Source organism: Echiichthys vipera, assembly GCF_963691815.1.
Source record: "Echiichthys vipera genome assembly, chromosome: 17".
NCBI lineage: Eukaryota > Metazoa > Chordata > Actinopteri > Perciformes > Trachinidae > Echiichthys > Echiichthys vipera.
The window spans coordinates 8,723,851-8,742,338 of NC_139842.1; the positions used below are offsets into that span (position 1 = coordinate 8,723,851).

The following is an 18,488-nucleotide window of genomic DNA, read 5'->3' on the forward strand; positions in this document are numbered from 1 at the left end:
ATGACCAAATGCTTTCAAAAATCTGGCCGCAGATAGACAGCACCTCGCAAAATACTCAAAACTGCCTCAGTGGTAGTTCACGCTACAATAGGTGTCTCCGGGACCATATTCTGCCAAGATCACACACACATCTCCATGACAATATTTGCCAAGATCACACACACACACACACACACACACACACACACACACACACACACACACACACACACACACACACACACACACACACACACACACACACACACACACACACACACACACACACAGACACACACACACACACACACAAATCAAATCAAACTTTATTTATATGGCGCTTTTCATACAGAAAAGTATCGCAAAGTGCCTCACAGAGATGTACAGAAAAAAGAGAAACATCAAATAAAATCAGGAGAAGAAAGTTAAAAGAACCCGACCCTCCCACAGTCATGCACAGAGACACATACAAATGTATATACGTTAATTCACACATTCACATAAACACACACAGCCATGCAGGCACACAGATACACAGACTCACACACACACACACACACACACACACACACACACACACACACACACACACACACACACACACACACACACACACACACACACACACACACACACACACACACACACACACACACACACACACAGAACCACAAGGTGAATACAATACCAGTGTTGCTGTCGTGATTCGTGTTAATAAACTGTTAGAGGTCACCTTCTTTATAACTTTTACTGCCACATCTTCCACATCGCTGCAGACCTTGTGACTTTGTATACATAAGTGTTGTGGATGTATGTGGGGACCTAGCTCAGTATCCACACACGGAAGGATGCCAATGGATCAGAGTGAAGAGGAGGAGCCTGAACACCACCGCTACATAAAATAATTGGAAGGTTGTATAACTGTTAAATATTTGATGTCAGACGTGCTCCTGCGGCACAGCTCCACTTTTGCCGTCAATAAAAAAACATTCACTGGTTGCAGGTTACATTTCATCTTCCCACGAACACGTATGTGACTCATAAAATATTGCCTCTAATGACTGACAAAGTTAATTCAGGTAGGAGCTGAAGTGATATAATGGATTTATTTTTCGTTGAATGGGGATACATTAAATGAGGAGGTGCATTAACAAGGACAAGAAGGTTTGAAAAAAAGTTTCATCGTGTCAAACATGTTCTCACAGCAGACACGGTCGATTAACTGACATGAAACATATTAAAAGCAGTTTGCTAATGATGTCAACCTTGAAGATTTTACATTACATTTCACAAAAAATAACACAACATAGGCCTATCTCAAATAACAAAACAATTTGTCGATAATATAGTTAGTGCAATAGCATAACGTGAATAAACGTGACAAATCCTACTTTACCTTGTGTGTAAACATGATTTCTGACATAAATAAAGCAACTATTTAAATACAAGAAGAGATAGATTGGAGAGATATTTACAGAAAGAACTGTAATCTCACACTCCGTCACACACGGTCGGTGTATCCTTCGCTAGCTAGCTTACTGCTACATTGGCTAGTTAGGGCAAATAAACAGGCCGACAATCAAATTTGTGCAAATGACGCAAGGCAAAACAACAATTCGTGAGGAGCACTTTATGTGTTGAGTGCCAAGGCAATCCGATCTATGCATGAAATCCTGTATTAGCAACAGATATAGCCTTTATGTACTCTTATTTTGGAGCTTCTTCATCACATCAAATGACAAGTGGAGGTTTGAAATTTAAGGCAGTGACATATATCTGCAGCAAGATACATAACTTTAACTGTAGCTGTCACTTTGCACGTGACTCTGCCAAAGGTACATGCCTGCCTTTGTCTCTACACTTCATTTCACATGACATAATTGGTCTGTTCAAGAATAAGTAAAAGATCCAACTTTGCTGGAACATAGCCTAGGTAACAGCTCTATTTAGAGATGTGCGTTATTCTGAGAATCCATTTACACTCACATGAAAATAAGTGTAGGGAGGAGTTGTGAACTCAAGTCCGGGTTCATCCTGTGGCCATTATTATGTTATCAAATTGGCAGCTGGGGACAAGCGCACCACTGAGGAGTCTGTATTGTGCTTTTATTCTAAAGTTGAAATAATACCTGGCCAACAGAACAAAGGATGTCGGAAATAACTGCACTTAAGTAGCCTACAGATAATGTCTCCAACAGAAAGCAGCTTCTGAGGAGCTGAGAGGTCTTTGTGTACTCTTGCCTTTTGTACTGTGGAATGACTTACAACAAAATATATGTACCGTTTTACCACAGAAAACATTTATTTATGTCCACTCTTAACATCAAGTATATTGAAACAACAGTCATGAACTCAAATAGGGTATAGTAGACAGAATTGCTGTCTGATTAATGCTTTCACAAAGTGCTCTGATTGATCACCCTTTTTGTTTTTTTTCCAGGAACTCAGCACAGCTTTCAACCATTGATCACACACAAAGAAATTGAAGCAAAAGCAACTGATCCTCATATATATACATATATATACATATTACATGTATGAATTTGCCCTCCCTGTTTGAAACATAATCAGATTGTTCCTTGAAACAGAGTGCCTTTCAAAACCAAGCATATCTAATTGCTGGTCTTTCAAAGGGACTCACCAAAGGAAGAAAACTAACAAGTTAGAAAAAAAAATATATACTGTCTTCACGGAAGCCTTCAGAAGCTTCAAATCACCATGGCAACAGTGTATTATCCATATAAGAGAGCGACAACTCAATCCGGTTGTCTTTGCAGACCCAAAGGTTGAGATACAGCAAAGCTTAGAAACAGCTTGAGGATATTCTACAGTCAGTGGAGATGGGAAATAATATTTGCAGTGTTATGTTTCAGCTTGTGGGTGATAGTGTTTTTGCTTAGACCACCTACACATTGTGTAATTAACAGCATATTGGATTATTTCTGATACACTAGGGGATAAACAGCATTCTCCACTTGAATAAAGACAAACATTCATTTGCATATAAACATTACTGATTAGACAGCTTTTTTAAAAAACAACAGTGGGCGACTATTCACTTACGCCACTATTTTCTATACAAACTTTCTTGCTGTTATGACAGGCAAAGTTAAACCCTTTTAAAATACACATATTTGGTTTCATTCCAAGAATTAGATGAGAAGATTGATACAACTCTCATGTTTGTACGATATGAAGCTACATCCAGCACCTAATTATCTTAGCTTAGCATAAAGACTGGGAGAAGGGTGAACCAGCTAGCCTGGCTCTGCCTAAAGGTGACAATCCATCAAGTAGCACCTCTAAACATGTTATATCTGGTGTGTGGAAACCATACAAAGTCTAGAGTGTAAAACCCCAAATTTCCAGTTTTTGTGTTAGGCTAAGCTACCTGACTGTTGACAGTAACTCTGTGTTTACTGACATCAATAATCCTATCTAACTCTCAGCGAGAAAGTGAATATGACTATTTATATTTCCCAAAATGTCAAAGTATTCCTTTAAGGGTTGATAATTATACAAAATTCTAAGCTGTATGTGCATTTCAACATGTAGTCAAATATAATATGCCTGTGTAGTAAAAGTACATTGACATATTAGTCCTGAATGATTTTAGGTTATAGATTTAGTTCTCTAACTGTGAGGGCACTGCCTAAAGCACTATTGATCTGCAATTCATCCAATTTTGTTGTCGCTCTAATAGAGCAAATAATTCAATCTCTCCTCTGTGTTCTGTCCTTAGTAACTAATCTGCTCTCCGCAGGGTCTCTTGAGGTCATGTTATCTTGCCTTTTAACTGCATCTCCTGCTCCAGTAGGTTTACCAACTCAAAGCCCCTGTACTGCATGAATGTCTTTTGTCTTTCATGCGTTTTTTCAGTTTGAGACTGAAATTTAATCTTAGGTTTCTCTTATTGACTTTGCTCCTGCTTGTGTGACCACACAGAGAAAGTACTTGGGCAACCCCTGCACATGTCCTCGCTTCCTCTCTTGGCTTACTGACTGTTTATATTTATGGATTGGCTCATAGTCTCTTTCTTTTTTTCTGCTGAACGTAAACTGTCCAGCCCAGCCCTTATCTGGGTAAAGAATTGAGGATTTTTTGCCACAATGACTTCATCAGGTCTTTTGAATTTGGATAGTATTATCAGTTTTACAAAAGCATCAATAAATGCACAGAAAACACAGTTAGCTTTTCACCATCCCCCTGAACAAAACCTGGGCGTAACTTGAAACTCACAGCCCCGAGCAGAGAGATGATCAACAAACACTGAGGCTGAAACACAAAAGTACATTCAACAGGCTGTGGAACTTCTGTTCCCCTTTGCTAGACCTTTGTTCAAACTCAAACTAGTTCAATAAAGAACACCAAACTAAAACAGAAACAAATTATGTTGCGCAAAGCAATCCTGAATACACATTATCCACTACATTTTATTGACAAGATTTGCATCATCAGTAGCTGATTTAGATCCACTTAAGCCATGAATGTGAATGAAAATAGCCTCCTAAAATCAAAACTGTTGATAAATGAAGGGATTTCATAGCATATTCTCTTTTATGAGTCCTAAGCCTGGCGACAGACTAGCAACACTTGCTGTAGGTGGCCTGAAGGACTGCATATCTAAACACGTCTGAAGCAGCTATGTTTGCAGTGAAGCGCGGTGAGGAGTGTATAAATGTCTAAACCCGCATAATCAAACAACTTCCACAGACTCATAGTCACACCACAGATGAGCAAACACATTCGGTCTGAGCAGGAGGCGTTAACCCCATTCACAGGAGAAGTAACTTCCATTTAGGAACACCATGTACAAACCTGGAAAAGGGTACAAATAAAAAGTTCCCTTTGATTGTAGGAGGGGTTTATATGCACTACTGCCGTAACATCTACCTATAAATTCTTTACATTTCACACTTAAGCATAAGCAATTTTTTTTTTTTAAAGGTTAATCCTGAATACACAATATCCACATTTTGTATAGATAAAATGTACATTATCAGGAGCTGTTTCAGATACACCTGAGTCACAAATGTAAATGAAAAATAAAAACACAAAACCCTCCATGCATCACAACAAAAGGTATAGTCAGCAGAATGGATATCATAACCTATTCGCCTTATGTGTACCTGATGTATTTATTTTGCAGTATCTTTGCATTTTTTGACGACCAGTGGGAAAATTTCCCCTCCTTCAGTATGTACAGAATTTACAATGCGTTCACAATACTAAAGAGGTTTCCAATTTACAGCATTCATATTATGCAAGAGGTGTGTAAAAGCAGCTGTGAGTATTCTTACATGAGAAGACTGCCTCCCTCTGGCCATCAGGATGTAGTGAAGGTTTAAAAAAGTATTTCCTGGTTACAGTGAACATAAAACTACCAGTAAAACTAGACATTTGAAAGAGAAAGAGAAAGGGCAAAGCTGCTAAGCGGCAGTTTTCCAAAGGCGATTTTAGAAAAAGTGTAGGCTACATTGCTGAAGTAAGTGGAGAAGCTTGATCTGTGCCACGGGTGTCAAAGTAGGCTTTTAGATTTTTACATAAACCAGACAATAAACTTCCTCCTGTCCAGTTAAAGATTTACTGACAGTTGCCCACAGGCTCTCAAATGAAGAAATAACTCAAATGAAGAAATAACTCAAATGAAGAAATAACATATTGAAAACAAACTTTACCCACTCAAATAATTATTTATTTAACATGAAGCTTACAAGTAACCCTTTATGATTTTCTGCCTCAATCATTGGCTAATTTTCATTTTTAATTTTCATTTCATATTTGAACTCTTCTGAATTCTACCTGTTTGTGACCTTTACGTCATGAATTTCACCATCATGATTTCCACCATTATACAGATCAACGGCAGTTTGAACACGCTTCCTGAAGACTTCAGCTTCTTAACCAAAGGTAGCAGCTGACTGGAGAGATGCTTCCTGGCAGAAGGTATCCACAGTGAGCATTTATACGGCTGGCTCAGGTTTCCTTTCTCTACAGCTATAGTGCTCAAGAGATTGTACCGTCCATGATGGTCCATCCCTGTCTGTGTGCTGGTGGGGCCCGTTAAATTAACATCTCCCTGGGACCAGTAGACGGTGCCGCTGGGATAAACTCCACTGAACCAGCACTCAGCATAAGACTCATTGATGGAGGAGCCATTACTTCCGAGGCAGTCTGTAAAGATCAAGGCCAGATAAAAGAAGACTGTGAGAAAAAAACAAACTGGTATAGCTTCACAGTCAGAGAACAAATCACATACCTAAGTAATGCTTAACTCATGCATGACCCATGATGATTTAATGCAGAATACATTCCTGTTGCTCTGATCACCATTAACAAATTATCTGATGAGCACTATGCTATTAACAAAACTGGATAAATCGAATATGAATGTTAATTTAAATTGACTTCATACATTGATCAATATGTGGCCAAATTAGCTGAATTCCTCTTACAGAAAATAACAGTTTATTTCTTCACCAATGGAGTGTAGCACGGTAGAAAGATGCACCAAAACCAAAATTCATATGAACCATATATAATCAAATTAGAGGAGAGTGATCTGACATGTTTTAGCTCCACTGCCTTCTTATAGTCCACCCACTATGCACACTATGTTGTAAATGTGTCAGAAATAACTTTGGGTCTATTCTCATAGAAACATGAAGATAAGGGTTGAGCAAACGCATTGGTCCTGAAATAAACTGTTATGGCAGTTTATTTGTTTGTATATCAATCAATGTGTGAAGTAACTTTGAAGTTACATACCTTAACTGATGATCTATTAGGGGGGAGAAATCCAAAAGTCATAGTGACAACGTCAATGTACGTCTAATACAAGTGTTTGTTTTTTCCACTGACAGGCTCAGACTGTTATTAGAAGTGTCTTGCTACATTGAGAGAAGATGGTGAAGTCTCATTCTAAAATCTCGTTCTCAAATCTCACAAAATGACTTGGTGCTGGAAGACAGCAGTGTGGAACCGTGTGGAAGAGAGAGAGGATTGCCGGCAGGGGAAGTCTGTTGTGAAGTTTGTTGTTCCTCATCAGCTAATCCGCCCCTCAGTATATGTACCAGTCCATTCCCTCGGTTCTTGGCCAGATTGTCTAGCGTGTGTACCTCGGTTTCCAGCATTCTGATTCAGCATGTTCCTTTTTGACCTGACTTTTTGGACTTTGCCTTTGGCCTGCCCTTTACTGCATTTTCTTTTTGACAAGACGTGGGCATGTTTCACTGATTTGTGCCATGCTGATTGATCCGGTTTGACTGCTACTTGTTTATTAAATACTGTTTACAGTTTAGGCACATTAACTGTTTTTTGTGTGGTGCTATTGTGTTCTTTCTGTTCTTGCCTGCCATTTTGTGAAACCTGACGCAAATTGTGTAAGAAAATGTGGAACTAAACTTAGCACAGATTTCAGTCTAAAGATGTGGTTAGTTGTGCTACAAATGGATCCTAACACACTGTATACACTGCTCATTGCACACCATTGGGTGTGCAGTTTGACAGGGATGAATACTGCCAGAGAGTTGCAGACAGAGCAGGGGTAGGCTAGTGCTATACTGTGTTGACCTGCAAAGGTACACCTCAAAGCATGGCAACTTCTCTCTTTCCATAATGTAGTCAGACACTAAGAACAACATTCTGAGGCAGTCAGTAGCAAAACACTTTTAGTGGATGTACAGTGATGGTCCTTGTTGCCCTGTTCGTTTACAGTGCAGCTTGATTGGAGGCCAGACGCCTTGTGCTCAATACTGCCATTCGCCACTTGCACAGAAATAGTAACAAATATGTTGCCAACAAACTCCTGACTTACCTTGTATTGTAACAACAGTTGTTTTAGAGTCTACTCCGGCAGTGGAGTGTATTTTGCAGACGTAAGTTCCCTGGTCGACTGGCATCACATTGAGGACAGTCAGAGTGAGTCTGTGGGGAGGCCGGGTCGTTCTTTCACACAGAACCCCAGGGTCAGTTTGGCCGCCTTCATTTGGACACCCACTTTTATTTCCAGCCACCCAGGAAAATGATTTAATATCCAACTGGCCTGATGAAGTGACATCACATGTCAGCGTCACATTTTCTCCGCACCGTGCAGCCACCTGGGAAATGGTCTGTAGCTCCACACTTAGACTGACTGAATTAATAGAGAGGGAGATAACTTATAGGTTAAAGAACATAACACTGTCTGAATGAATGATTCCTGCAAATAATTTATCTTTTAGTCACATTTATTATCACATAGGTGCAAATTATTATAATTTGTGAAAGTAGTCTGCAGATATTTAGTCTCTGGTCTACAGTTCAGTTCGATTTGAGGCAGCTGTACAACCAGGTCAATTATTTCAAGGTTATAGTAAGACATTTTAGGAAATACGCTTATGCCTTTACAGTTAGGGGGACACTGTGCCTGGTTCTATCCCAATGTAACAAAATCCACCATCATCACGTCAAACTCACTGCTTTTGTTGTTTCTATATCTTCTTTTGTTTAATCCATAACAATAAAACTGAATGTCAATAAAGGGGGGTATGTGTTGGACTATTGTATTATCGGACAGAACCATGCTAGCTGTTTCCATTCTTTTTGCTAGCAAAGTTAAGTTAGGTAGCTAAATATTTACAATTTTTTTCCCATTTACAAACTTGATAGTGTTATTGATCTCCTCATCTAACTTTAACCAAAAATACAATTAATGTGTTTGCCATAATGTCAAATTATTCCTTAAGTACAAAAATGAGGTTAAGGATATGAGGTTTACCAGAAACACGAAAAACTGCTAAAAAATCTCAACTTATCTAGTATTGTCAGCTAGTTACTGTCGGCTACAACTGAAGGTTGTTTGCATTCTTCTCTTAAAGAGCTCTGGGCTTTTTTTTTTCTAAGGCTGCCATATTGTTAAGATCAAATATCTCTTCTGTGTTCATGTTGGTTTTTGTGATACTTTACTGCAGCATTGTGCCCAAGACAAATTCCCCTCAGGGACAATAAAGGTTTACTCCCTTGCTCTCTACTACAACTTGACTTTTTTAAATCATAAAGAGTTCAACCATTAGGCAACTGTGAACACTCTTACTCTGTAAAACGTCCTGTATAAGCAAACGAATCAGTTGACCAAAACCGTTCTGACAAACGTGTGTTTTCATGCACAAAACAAAGCTTCACCTGCAATGCTGACTGCTGAGGTGAACCAAATGAAGGAAACCCAGCCAAAAGCCTGCTGCGTCCTCACATCCGAGGAGAAACTCATCACCTTTATCTGTATTGGAATCAATGTCACAGTAGATGAGCCAGGAAAACAAACACAAGACGGCTACAAAACAAGTTTGTGTATACTTACCATGCGCGCACACACACACAGCTAAGAAATGTATCCAGTATGGATTAGTAGTAAAGTTTTGGTCCACTGCATTAAATGTGGCGGAGCTCAAGAGGATGTATTGTGTGGCAGAATGCTAACTGAGTCAACCTCAGGAGTTTAAGGGAGATTTCAAGTCATGTGCTTTCGGGTTTTCACTTGAGCAGGAGTGGACATGCCCAGGAATGAATGACTGGAAGAAGACTAACAGTGAAGCGGTTTCCTGTTTCATTAAACCCCTCAATAAAAGAAACCTATTCTGATACTCAAGTCAACAACATACATATTAGCTAACCGGCTCTACTTTCCTGGTTTATGAATTTGTCGATATTTTCTCATTAAACATTTACCAATTCGATATTTTAAAAGTTTCATTAGTAACTTTGGATTCAATCAGTTTTGTTCCCTTTTTTTTCTCTAGCGTGATCTTCATACATACTTATTTATTCATTTATTTGCCATGTACCAACTCTGTGTTCCTTTTTATATTTAGAGCCCAAAGGCTACATGAATATATTTCAGAGGTTTTCTAGGTCAGTGTTGCAGTTTCCATCCAAATTTGCCCCTTGCCCTGACAATGTGCAGTGTTTGTGGATTCAATTTGGCAGTTTCCACTGGTGAAAATAACACTATTTTACTTTCTCCAGAAAGGGTGATATGAATGTTTAAGGTGCCTTAAGTCATGGTTGATGATTCACATCTGTCAACAAACACCAGCAAAAGAAACTATTGAGTTCTATATTTGTTCATTTATTTTTTCATTTTCTCTATTGTATGTTTTTACAGCTGTCTGACTCACCTATTGACTTGACTTTGCAGGTCCCTCAATCTGGGCTTTTGGACTACTTTATTGGAAACACTTCTTTTTAATCACCCAATTCTTATCTCTCTTACTAGAAAATGTGTCACAGAGAAAGATTAAGTCTGGGCATCAATTTCAGATTACATGTAATAGCAACATCTAACGTTTCCAGCTACTTTATTCTGATACATGAGATTCATCTCTTAGTCGCATTGTGAACAACCTTTTGAACACCAGTTCATTGTTTCTACAGTTTGGAGAAGACAAAAGGGTTTGACCTATGCTGCAGGCAAGTGCTGTGCAAACTTCACAATGACTTTGGCTTTGGTGGTATTTGATGAATACTTTACAACCCTAAATGTTCAGCATTATTGGGAATTGGCTATGGTTTGTTGAAGAATGAGTTTGCCTGGGGACTGACTTTTTCTTCAGTGGCTTTTTTCACAGCTTGGTCTGACATGTGGCTGTAATGCCAAAACACAAACATACTGTGTAGTCTGTAGATTAATAAATAACAAGAATAATGGGATGATTTCCAAAAGTCCTGCTGCTTCACAAGCTTCACATTTTTGTGCATCCTGCTGACAGCAAATCAGTATTTTCACCGTAAATAATTGAAAAACATTTTATGTCTCTGAATTTTACATTACATTCACCCTCTAGGCTACATTCAAAAATTATAGAGAGGTCTCACCCCACATCCAATTTTACAACAAACCGTGAAAAAAAAGCTGTACTGTGTGTGTCGAGAAGAACGGCCTGGCGGTAAAACATAAAAGCAAGTCATCTGCTTGTATCTGAAACTGGTGGCCAACACAGTAGCCAAGACAGACGTCTCTAAATACCTCAGTAATCCTGTAAAACAAGGTAATGCAAGCATGAAATGACAAGTTTCTCTTCCTCATTATGAAAAGATGCATTAACAGTTTTTTATCAGGGAGAACCCTTTTTAAATCAAGTTTATATTCATAGCATTAAGGCCACATTTAAAGTCAGTTTTAAAAAGACTTTTTGGCAGCTGATTGCCTGACAATACAGTACATTTACATACACAATGAACGTATGAAGACATTGTCAGTTGTCATGAAGACATAATTTTTTTAATTCCAAGAGGGCAGAATTGTTTTTGGTGAAGGGAAAATTGGCAAGACTAGGCAGAGTAAATGCCTACAGGAGTCAAGCATGTAGAATCATAGCCTCAAGCCCGGCTCATGCAAGCAGTAATTGGAGATAAGGAGCAGCTGGGGGAATCAGGTGAGCACTGAGGACGCCTGGTGGACAGGGGAGGAATGGCCAAACAAGAACAGCTGGAGTCATAACCGTCAAGACAGCCAGAGATGAAAACAGGTATGCAAAAACGTTTTTTTCTCAAGAAACCAAAACCAACAGAAAAATTACTTTGTAGGAGTTGAAAGGTCAATTTTGTTGTCCACTGTGGGGCCATTCTCAATGTGTGCCTATCAGGTGAAAGACAAACAAAAGAGTGAAAAGTCTGTAGTGAAGGTAGAGATGGTAGAGTAAGTCGACTGATCAGCTCTGAACCTCCAGGATGTGTCACGTCAAAAGAACTAAGGAGCACTGTTTCAGTCTGCAAAATGATCGAAAAACTAACCTGAGACTGGTTTGCATTTCCTGTACAGCACAGCATTAAAATGTCACATGTCCAGTCTTACAAATATGAATCATATGTTTGCAGTACAGATATTATTTTAGATGTTATTATTTCCAATAAAGACATCTTCCTCACTTAAAACATTGGGACAGATGCTGCCCACCCTAGAATATGAGGCTCGAGCTTCTCTTATCACTTGCCACTTTGCTTCTGGTGAAAATTACCTGCAACCGTGCTGTCCCACAGGGGTGTACTTGGGTGTACTGTGATGTGCTGCCAATGCTAAATATATCCTCAGCTAAGAATGACTTTACTTCTCCTCTCAATACGTTAAAGGGCTCATTTTCACATTAAATGAATGTAATATTCACATCTAATACTCCAGGTGTTTTCATAAATAAGAACAGAGTTTTGGAAGAAAGATACCTTGATTACACTGGATATTTTATAGTCTGGGTAATGTTCTCCAATATCTACTAGTATATTTCATGAGCTTGAACTTGAACTGTAGCTTATTAGTGCAGTCAGATACCTATCCAGTTAAGTATGTGTTAGTAAGTGTATTATCTGTGAATGTAATGAGTGAAACTACTGCGACACTAGGTCAGCAGACAGGCCAAACTTCCCTGAAACTTGAACTGGGATTTTCCGAAATTCTCCAAAAAGTATCCAGCTGTGTGTGTGTGTGTGTGTGTGTGTGTGTGTGTGTGTGAAGTTTGCTTTTCGCACACCTGTCACGACCTGTCACACAACGTGAGCTCATACTTGTATCTATTTTGACAGATGCACCTCTCATGCAGGGTGGTGTGAAAATGAAAAAGGAAAGGAAAACTGAAAGCCATGAGGCTCTGCAGGTAGTCCCTTACACAGGATGTACACACATCTATGCAGACCTACCCTAACTGTGTTGATTGAAGAATACATTTTAAATTTTAATAAATCTAAGTATGGTATTATGTATCTTATTCAATCATTATGCAAGTGCAAAAGCCTCTGCAAATGGAGGAGATAGAGGAGGAGGAGGAACACTTTGCTGCCATTTAGACTTTAATGCATCTGAAGGAGAAGAAGATGGAGCTGTATAAATGAACATTTAGACAATTGCTACTCTCCAGCACCAATATTAGAACATCACAAGCGCTGTGCCATCACTCCCAGTTACGTTAATGGGTGTTTTGGACATTTAAATGGCAGTGTTAAGCAGATGATCTATCTGTGAGCAGTCAGATATCTGCCGAGAGCTCTTGCAGGCTGAAGAGAGAGAAATGAAGAATTTTAAACAAAACCTTGTCTTTTTAGTGCCCTTAGTTGAAGTCAGTCAATGTGAAAAATCATTGGACTGACAGTTAATTGCGGTTTTAAAAGAATGGCACAACGTGGTTTCTCTACCTGAAACATGCTGAATGATGTGGTTTGACGGCTGCCTATAGTAGCGAATGCCAAACTCAAAGCAGGGATATAGTGTATATAAGGAGGTAATAGTCAGTTTGTTCACTTTTTGTCAGTCTTGTCAGCAATGTGTGGGTGTAGTACATGCTCATTTGGCCATCATTCAAAAGTATCGTCTCTGCTCAAGTTTTTGAATGTTTAACACCTTAAAGAGAAAGTTAATTTCAAAATCAATACATCTTTTTCAACTTGCCTGGTAGTGCTATTTATCAGTCAAGATTGTTTTGGTGTGAGTTGACCAGTAAGTAAGTAAGTGATTAAGTGAGTAAGTGAGTAAGTAAAATGTATTTGTAAAGCTCTGTTCACAAAGTGAAAGTGTGTCATAAAGTTGTTTACAAGGGCATAAAGCAACATACAAGAAGGCAATCCTGGTATTGGAGATATCGGCTGTAGAGATGTCTGCCTTCTTTGGAACTAAAAATGCATTCGAACCTCGACAGCAGTGTCTCTTTCCAGAAAACATGACCTGGTTACTCAAGATAATCCACAGACCTGGTTGTGAGCAGTTTTATGTAGGAACAGTGGCGGCTGCTGGTCTCTCAAGGCGGGGGAAGCTCATTTTTCTGGCCCACATCATAAATGTGTTTGGTATTTATATGTAAATTCTACCCTTCATTCCTTTTCAACAAAAGGATCCGTGACCTTGTCGTACCAACTAAGTGTCTTTTTCAGGGGCTTGACCAGTGTCCTCTCAATGGCCAGCAGAGCTAGGCTGCTTAAATGGCCTTGGCCCAGATGGAGCTGCTACGCCAGGCTACTGTGAAGTGTGACCACCTGTGAGTGATCGTTGGGGAAAGAAACCACAGAGTGACAGAACAGAGTCGGCAAACACAGCGCTAGTCGTTTTTAACAAAGACAAAGTCTCTGGGGATCGGTAAAGTCTCCGGATCAGTTCATAACAACGGAATGAAAAACTTGGAAAATGCTCCGCTGGATTTTTATTTTTCAAGATCGCTGATTCGCTCATTTAGCTGTCAATCAAAAAAGGATTCCGCCTCAGACAGAAACCGAGCGTCCAGGCCGGCCCACTGCCCAATAGACCCCCAGAGATGCTGCGTCCGATGGATGGGACAAAGCCCAGCATTTATCCAATGACCATCTAGTTTGGCTGCAGTGGAACAACACTCTCCACGCTTCCCCATTGAAGTCAGTAGAAGCTGAGCGTCCGACTGTGTAAAGCGCTGTGGGGATGAATGAGAAGGAAGTTGTGCCAGTTACCTGTGATAAGTAGCTGATTCTGAACTAAAGATGAAGGCTTTCTAGCGAATATTTCGTCAATGAAAGTAACACACAGCAGAACATATTTCAGTACTTTTTTCCCCCGATGACATTTTAGGGGAAGCTCAGCTTTCCTTGCAGTCTTAAAGCAATCGCCACTGTGTTGGAGCCATTCTGGATTAGTTAGCTATGAACAAGAGATAAATGGCTGAACTAGTTGGCTAAAAGCCACCTAATGCTAAATGGTTGAATTATTAACTAAAACTCATAGATAACTCATATAAATCGTTGGATAAGAATAATGGTGAAATGATCTAATAGTATCCGAATGGCTAAATGGCTGGCATTGTTAGCTATTGGATGGTTGTAACTGTGGTAGTAGAACAAATACAATCTTTGCCAAATCAAAGTCAGTATATGGAGTAAAAGAACAAACATAAGGCTATGCAGTTTTATGTAATCAACATTCATCCTCAACATCTGGTTTCACAAAATGAACACAGTTATTTGGAAAGTAAAGGAGTTGGCTTATGTTTATCTGAAAAGGGCTGTTGGGACCAGTAACAATATGTCAGAAAATCTGAAAATTGGAAACCACTAAACAAATGCATAGCCTATTTAACTGTGACATGATAATATCGGCTAATGTTGTTACTGACAGTCGAGTCCAGAGAAAGACACTGGAGACAGGAAGATGTTTGTTAAGAAAATACGTCATATATGTCTTTCAGCTGCTTTGGGTGTAGCTCAGTCCATGATTCCCACGTTCCTTTCAGACAAATAGTTGCGAAACACTCGATACACTAAAGATTCAGTATGACTGGGTTTTATTTCTGCTGTGATCAATGCGATGCTAAGTGCATTTGATTTTTCTCTCGTTTTGTAACACATGAGCCTGAATTTTTTTCCTTTCTGCTCTTCCCAGATGTATATTTCCCTGTCAAATGCAAATATGGTGTTTAGTATAAAGAGAATGCTTTTAACAGTTCTTTGTCCTTGGGCGTCTGCTTCATTTGATCCTCAGTACAGCAGAGGGAGTCCAAACCAAACAGTGGGAGGGAAAGAGAAACTGCAGTGGAAGGAGATACTCAAGAGACTAGAAAGATGGAGAGAAAGATAGAGACGCTCAGACAGAGAGGCAGTGTTGTGTCAGGAAGATAACACATAATGTGGATAATGCAGCATTTAAGAGGTCAACATGAAGCAGGAGAGGAGTGAGAACACAAAGAAAAATAAGAACACAGACACGAAAGCTCAAGACTGGAGGACGACAAGACAAGTAGAGGAAAGGAAACGAATAGGACATGAAAGAGATATGATAAAGTTAGATATCTTGCTGCTGGTTTTAGCGACCTTGGTTTAACTCTCTCCAGGTGCGAGAGTGAGAGCTTATCTCAGATTCATTGAACACTTGCTTATCTCTGTGTTTGCTCATTTGGGCAGCCAAAGCTAAATATTGCTTTATAAATTTAAGTTTTTTTATATAAAAAAAATACACATACACACACACACACACACACACACGCACACGCACACACACACACACACACACACACACACACAGACACACACACACACACACACACACACACACACACACACACACACACACACACACACACACACACACACACACACACACACACACACACACACACACACACACACACACACACACACACACACACACACACACACACACACACACACACACACACACACACACACACCCTTGCAGAGGTTTTCTGTGACCCAGTCCTGTAATGATGCCCTGCAGCCGCTCAGATGAAGTCATATTCTCACTTTACACAGCAAGTGCATGCGATCTCACCAGTGGCGAATTATAAATCCACCCGAGCTCCTAATGTCAATAGAGCCAGACTCTGTTGGCTGCAGGCCAAGAGGCAATATGGCAACAGGCAGAGCCAAGGCCCAACATAGTAGTGAGAACAGTTTCCATGGCAACAGAGGATGCTGCCACTTGCTGTCCATTAGGCCAGCACTAGATGTGGCCTTGAATGACTTGTTGATATTCACCTTTTTCTTAAGGACTTTATGATGGTACACATGGTATACTGAGGTCAAGTCACATTTAAAAAAAAAATATATATATATATTTTTTTTTTCACCAGCAGTTTTTCATCTGTATCTCTTATAAAGTCAACCACTACTGAGGGACTATAAGAGACAAAAGTCCCTTGGTGATTGTGCCACAATTGAAGCAAAATATCAACTTTATTATGTATTACATTTCCCAACGTATTACCTTTTAGATAAACGAATGAGATGTCCCTTTAAAAAGAATTAAAAGCACTTGCACTCAGAATTTTTAAAAGGGACAGTGTTAAAATATATCTTTAAAGACATCTGGACGTTTTCATCTATTAGTTTTACAATGTATTTTAAATAGGCAGAAATAGTAATTAAAGGGGGGTTTCCCCACCCCCTACTAAAACACAGTAACATTCCCCTTGAACTGTGGTTCTGTGTTCAGTCCGCTGGGTGTCGCTGGTGAGCTGCTGTCAGTCTGCAGGGTCCTTGTCGGAGCTGTCCACGGTGCTGAAATGTGTCCTCAAACCTCAAAGGAACCCGTGACTGTTCAACAGTCGTTGAACGTGTATTGCTTTCAAAATGTACTAAATGTCGAGGCTAATGCATGTCATTGACAGGACTGTGTAGGGACATGTTTGGCTGAATTAACAGCGCGGTCAGTTCATGTAGTGAGGAATAGTTCACTGCCATTAATGTAGGAGGACTTACGCATATTAGGCCGGTTTTACACGTATTACTGGCCTGTATTATGTAACATCATACCCCGCTAACACTTACATGGATTCGACTTGTTTTCAATACAATAACATTGAATTATTTTTTTCCCAAATTCTTTTTTATTGATTGTTGCAGACTAGAACACAGAAACAGGTAAAACACGTGTACAGTGCATCTGCTTTAAGGTGAAAAAAACAGAAAACAGAAAAGAAGAATTACTTTATTTATCCCGCAACGGGGAAATTGAATTGTTTCACTCTTATTATGAATCATGTTACACACACACACACACACCGGCCCGAAATACACACACATACACAGACAGGACCAACACATGCAATTAAGGAGAGATGTTAGAGCGAGGGGGCTGCCAGTGACCAGCGCCCCGAGCAGTTGGGGGTTCGGTGCCTTGCTCAACAGCACCTCGGCAGTTCCCAGGAGATGAACTGGCACCTCTCCAGCCACCAGTCCACGCTCCATACATGGTCCACACAGGGACTTGAACCAGCAACCCAAGTCACCTATGGACTGAGCTACTGCCGCCCCAACATGAATCCCGCCAACCCCCCCAACAACCCACGTCAGACACGGTCATAATAAAAAACAAACAAGTAACCGAATAACATGTAACAAAGGTAGATAACGTAAGATAAAGTAAAAAAGCACCGGGAAGTGTCCTCAGCATCGTCAGGGATAACAGTGATTCTATTTCTAATAAAAGCCCGTCTTTGTGTCATCCATTTTCACTTGACTTTTAAATAAACGCAGAAAATCCATCTTTCGTTTTCCAGTATAAGCTGTTAGATGGCGCTATTAGTAAACGAGCCACAGTGAAAGCTACTGACACGCCGAGAGGAGAGAGCCAGTGAGTGCTCCGTCCACTCAGAGGAACTCAACAGCAATCATGTGTTGTTGCACTCGATGCCGCTTTCTCTCTCACCGTGTTCGGGGTACGATCACAGCTGATTAAAGGACAATCACACACGTTTTTTTTTTTTTTTATGTTCATATTTATTCCTCTGCATAATCGGAATTGGAGGACTATCGACCCGCGCGGCAGGACGCATCTGCTGAAGTGAAGTTGCCTGCTGCTCCTCACTGCTCAATTCCACGGGACTCCGGTTGAAAGTTATGGTTTCGACGCTGGTTTTCACACAGACTTGCACGATGTTAAGGGGACCCGGCGCTTTCTACGAGTGTGGGAAATGATTGCAACCAGCAGCGACCTTTCCATTATGGTGAGGAGATGTCTTCTCGCTTTCAAACCTTTCAGGTAAGATCACGTTCTTGTCGACACCTTTCCT

General features: G+C 40.0%; 2 protein-coding genes across 2 annotated transcripts in view; one reads left to right on the top strand and one right to left on the bottom strand.

The window, feature by feature from the left end:
- Positions 1-5,652: 5,652 nt before the first annotated feature.
- On the bottom strand, positions 5,653-9,440 carry LOC310960095 (uncharacterized protein). The gene is made up of 4 exons (XM_083931698.1): positions 9,317-9,440; positions 9,142-9,235; positions 7,796-8,113; positions 5,653-6,153 (listed from the first exon to the last, which is right to left on the bottom strand). The coding sequence occupies exons 1-4, from the start codon at positions 9,317-9,319 to the stop codon at positions 5,795-5,797; spliced, it is 774 nt and encodes a 257-aa protein (XP_083787824.1). The 5' UTR covers positions 9,320-9,440; the 3' UTR covers positions 5,653-5,794.
- Positions 9,441-18,389: 8,949 nt separating this feature from the next.
- Positions 18,390-18,488, top strand: part of mgat5b (alpha-1,6-mannosylglycoprotein 6-beta-N-acetylglucosaminyltransferase B) — a gene marked incomplete at both ends in the record, with an annotated part of 64,629 nt that continues 64,530 nt past the window's right edge. Inside the window, one exon of the mRNA XM_083931867.1 lies at positions 18,390-18,457. Within this exon, the coding sequence (XP_083787993.1) occupies positions 18,390-18,457 (68 nt within the window). The remainder of the gene's footprint in view (positions 18,458-18,488) is intronic.

Coding starts and splice junctions, on each gene's coding strand:
- LOC310960095 (XM_083931698.1), bottom strand. Junction 8,114..9,141: donor CTCAGCAGTCAGCATTGCAG/GTGAAGCTTTGT, acceptor CTATTAATTCAG/TCAGTCTAAGTGTGGAGCTA. Junction 6,154..7,795: donor AACTGTTGTTACAATACAAG/GTAAGTCAGGAG, acceptor TGATCTTTACAG/ACTGCCTCGGAAGTAATGGC.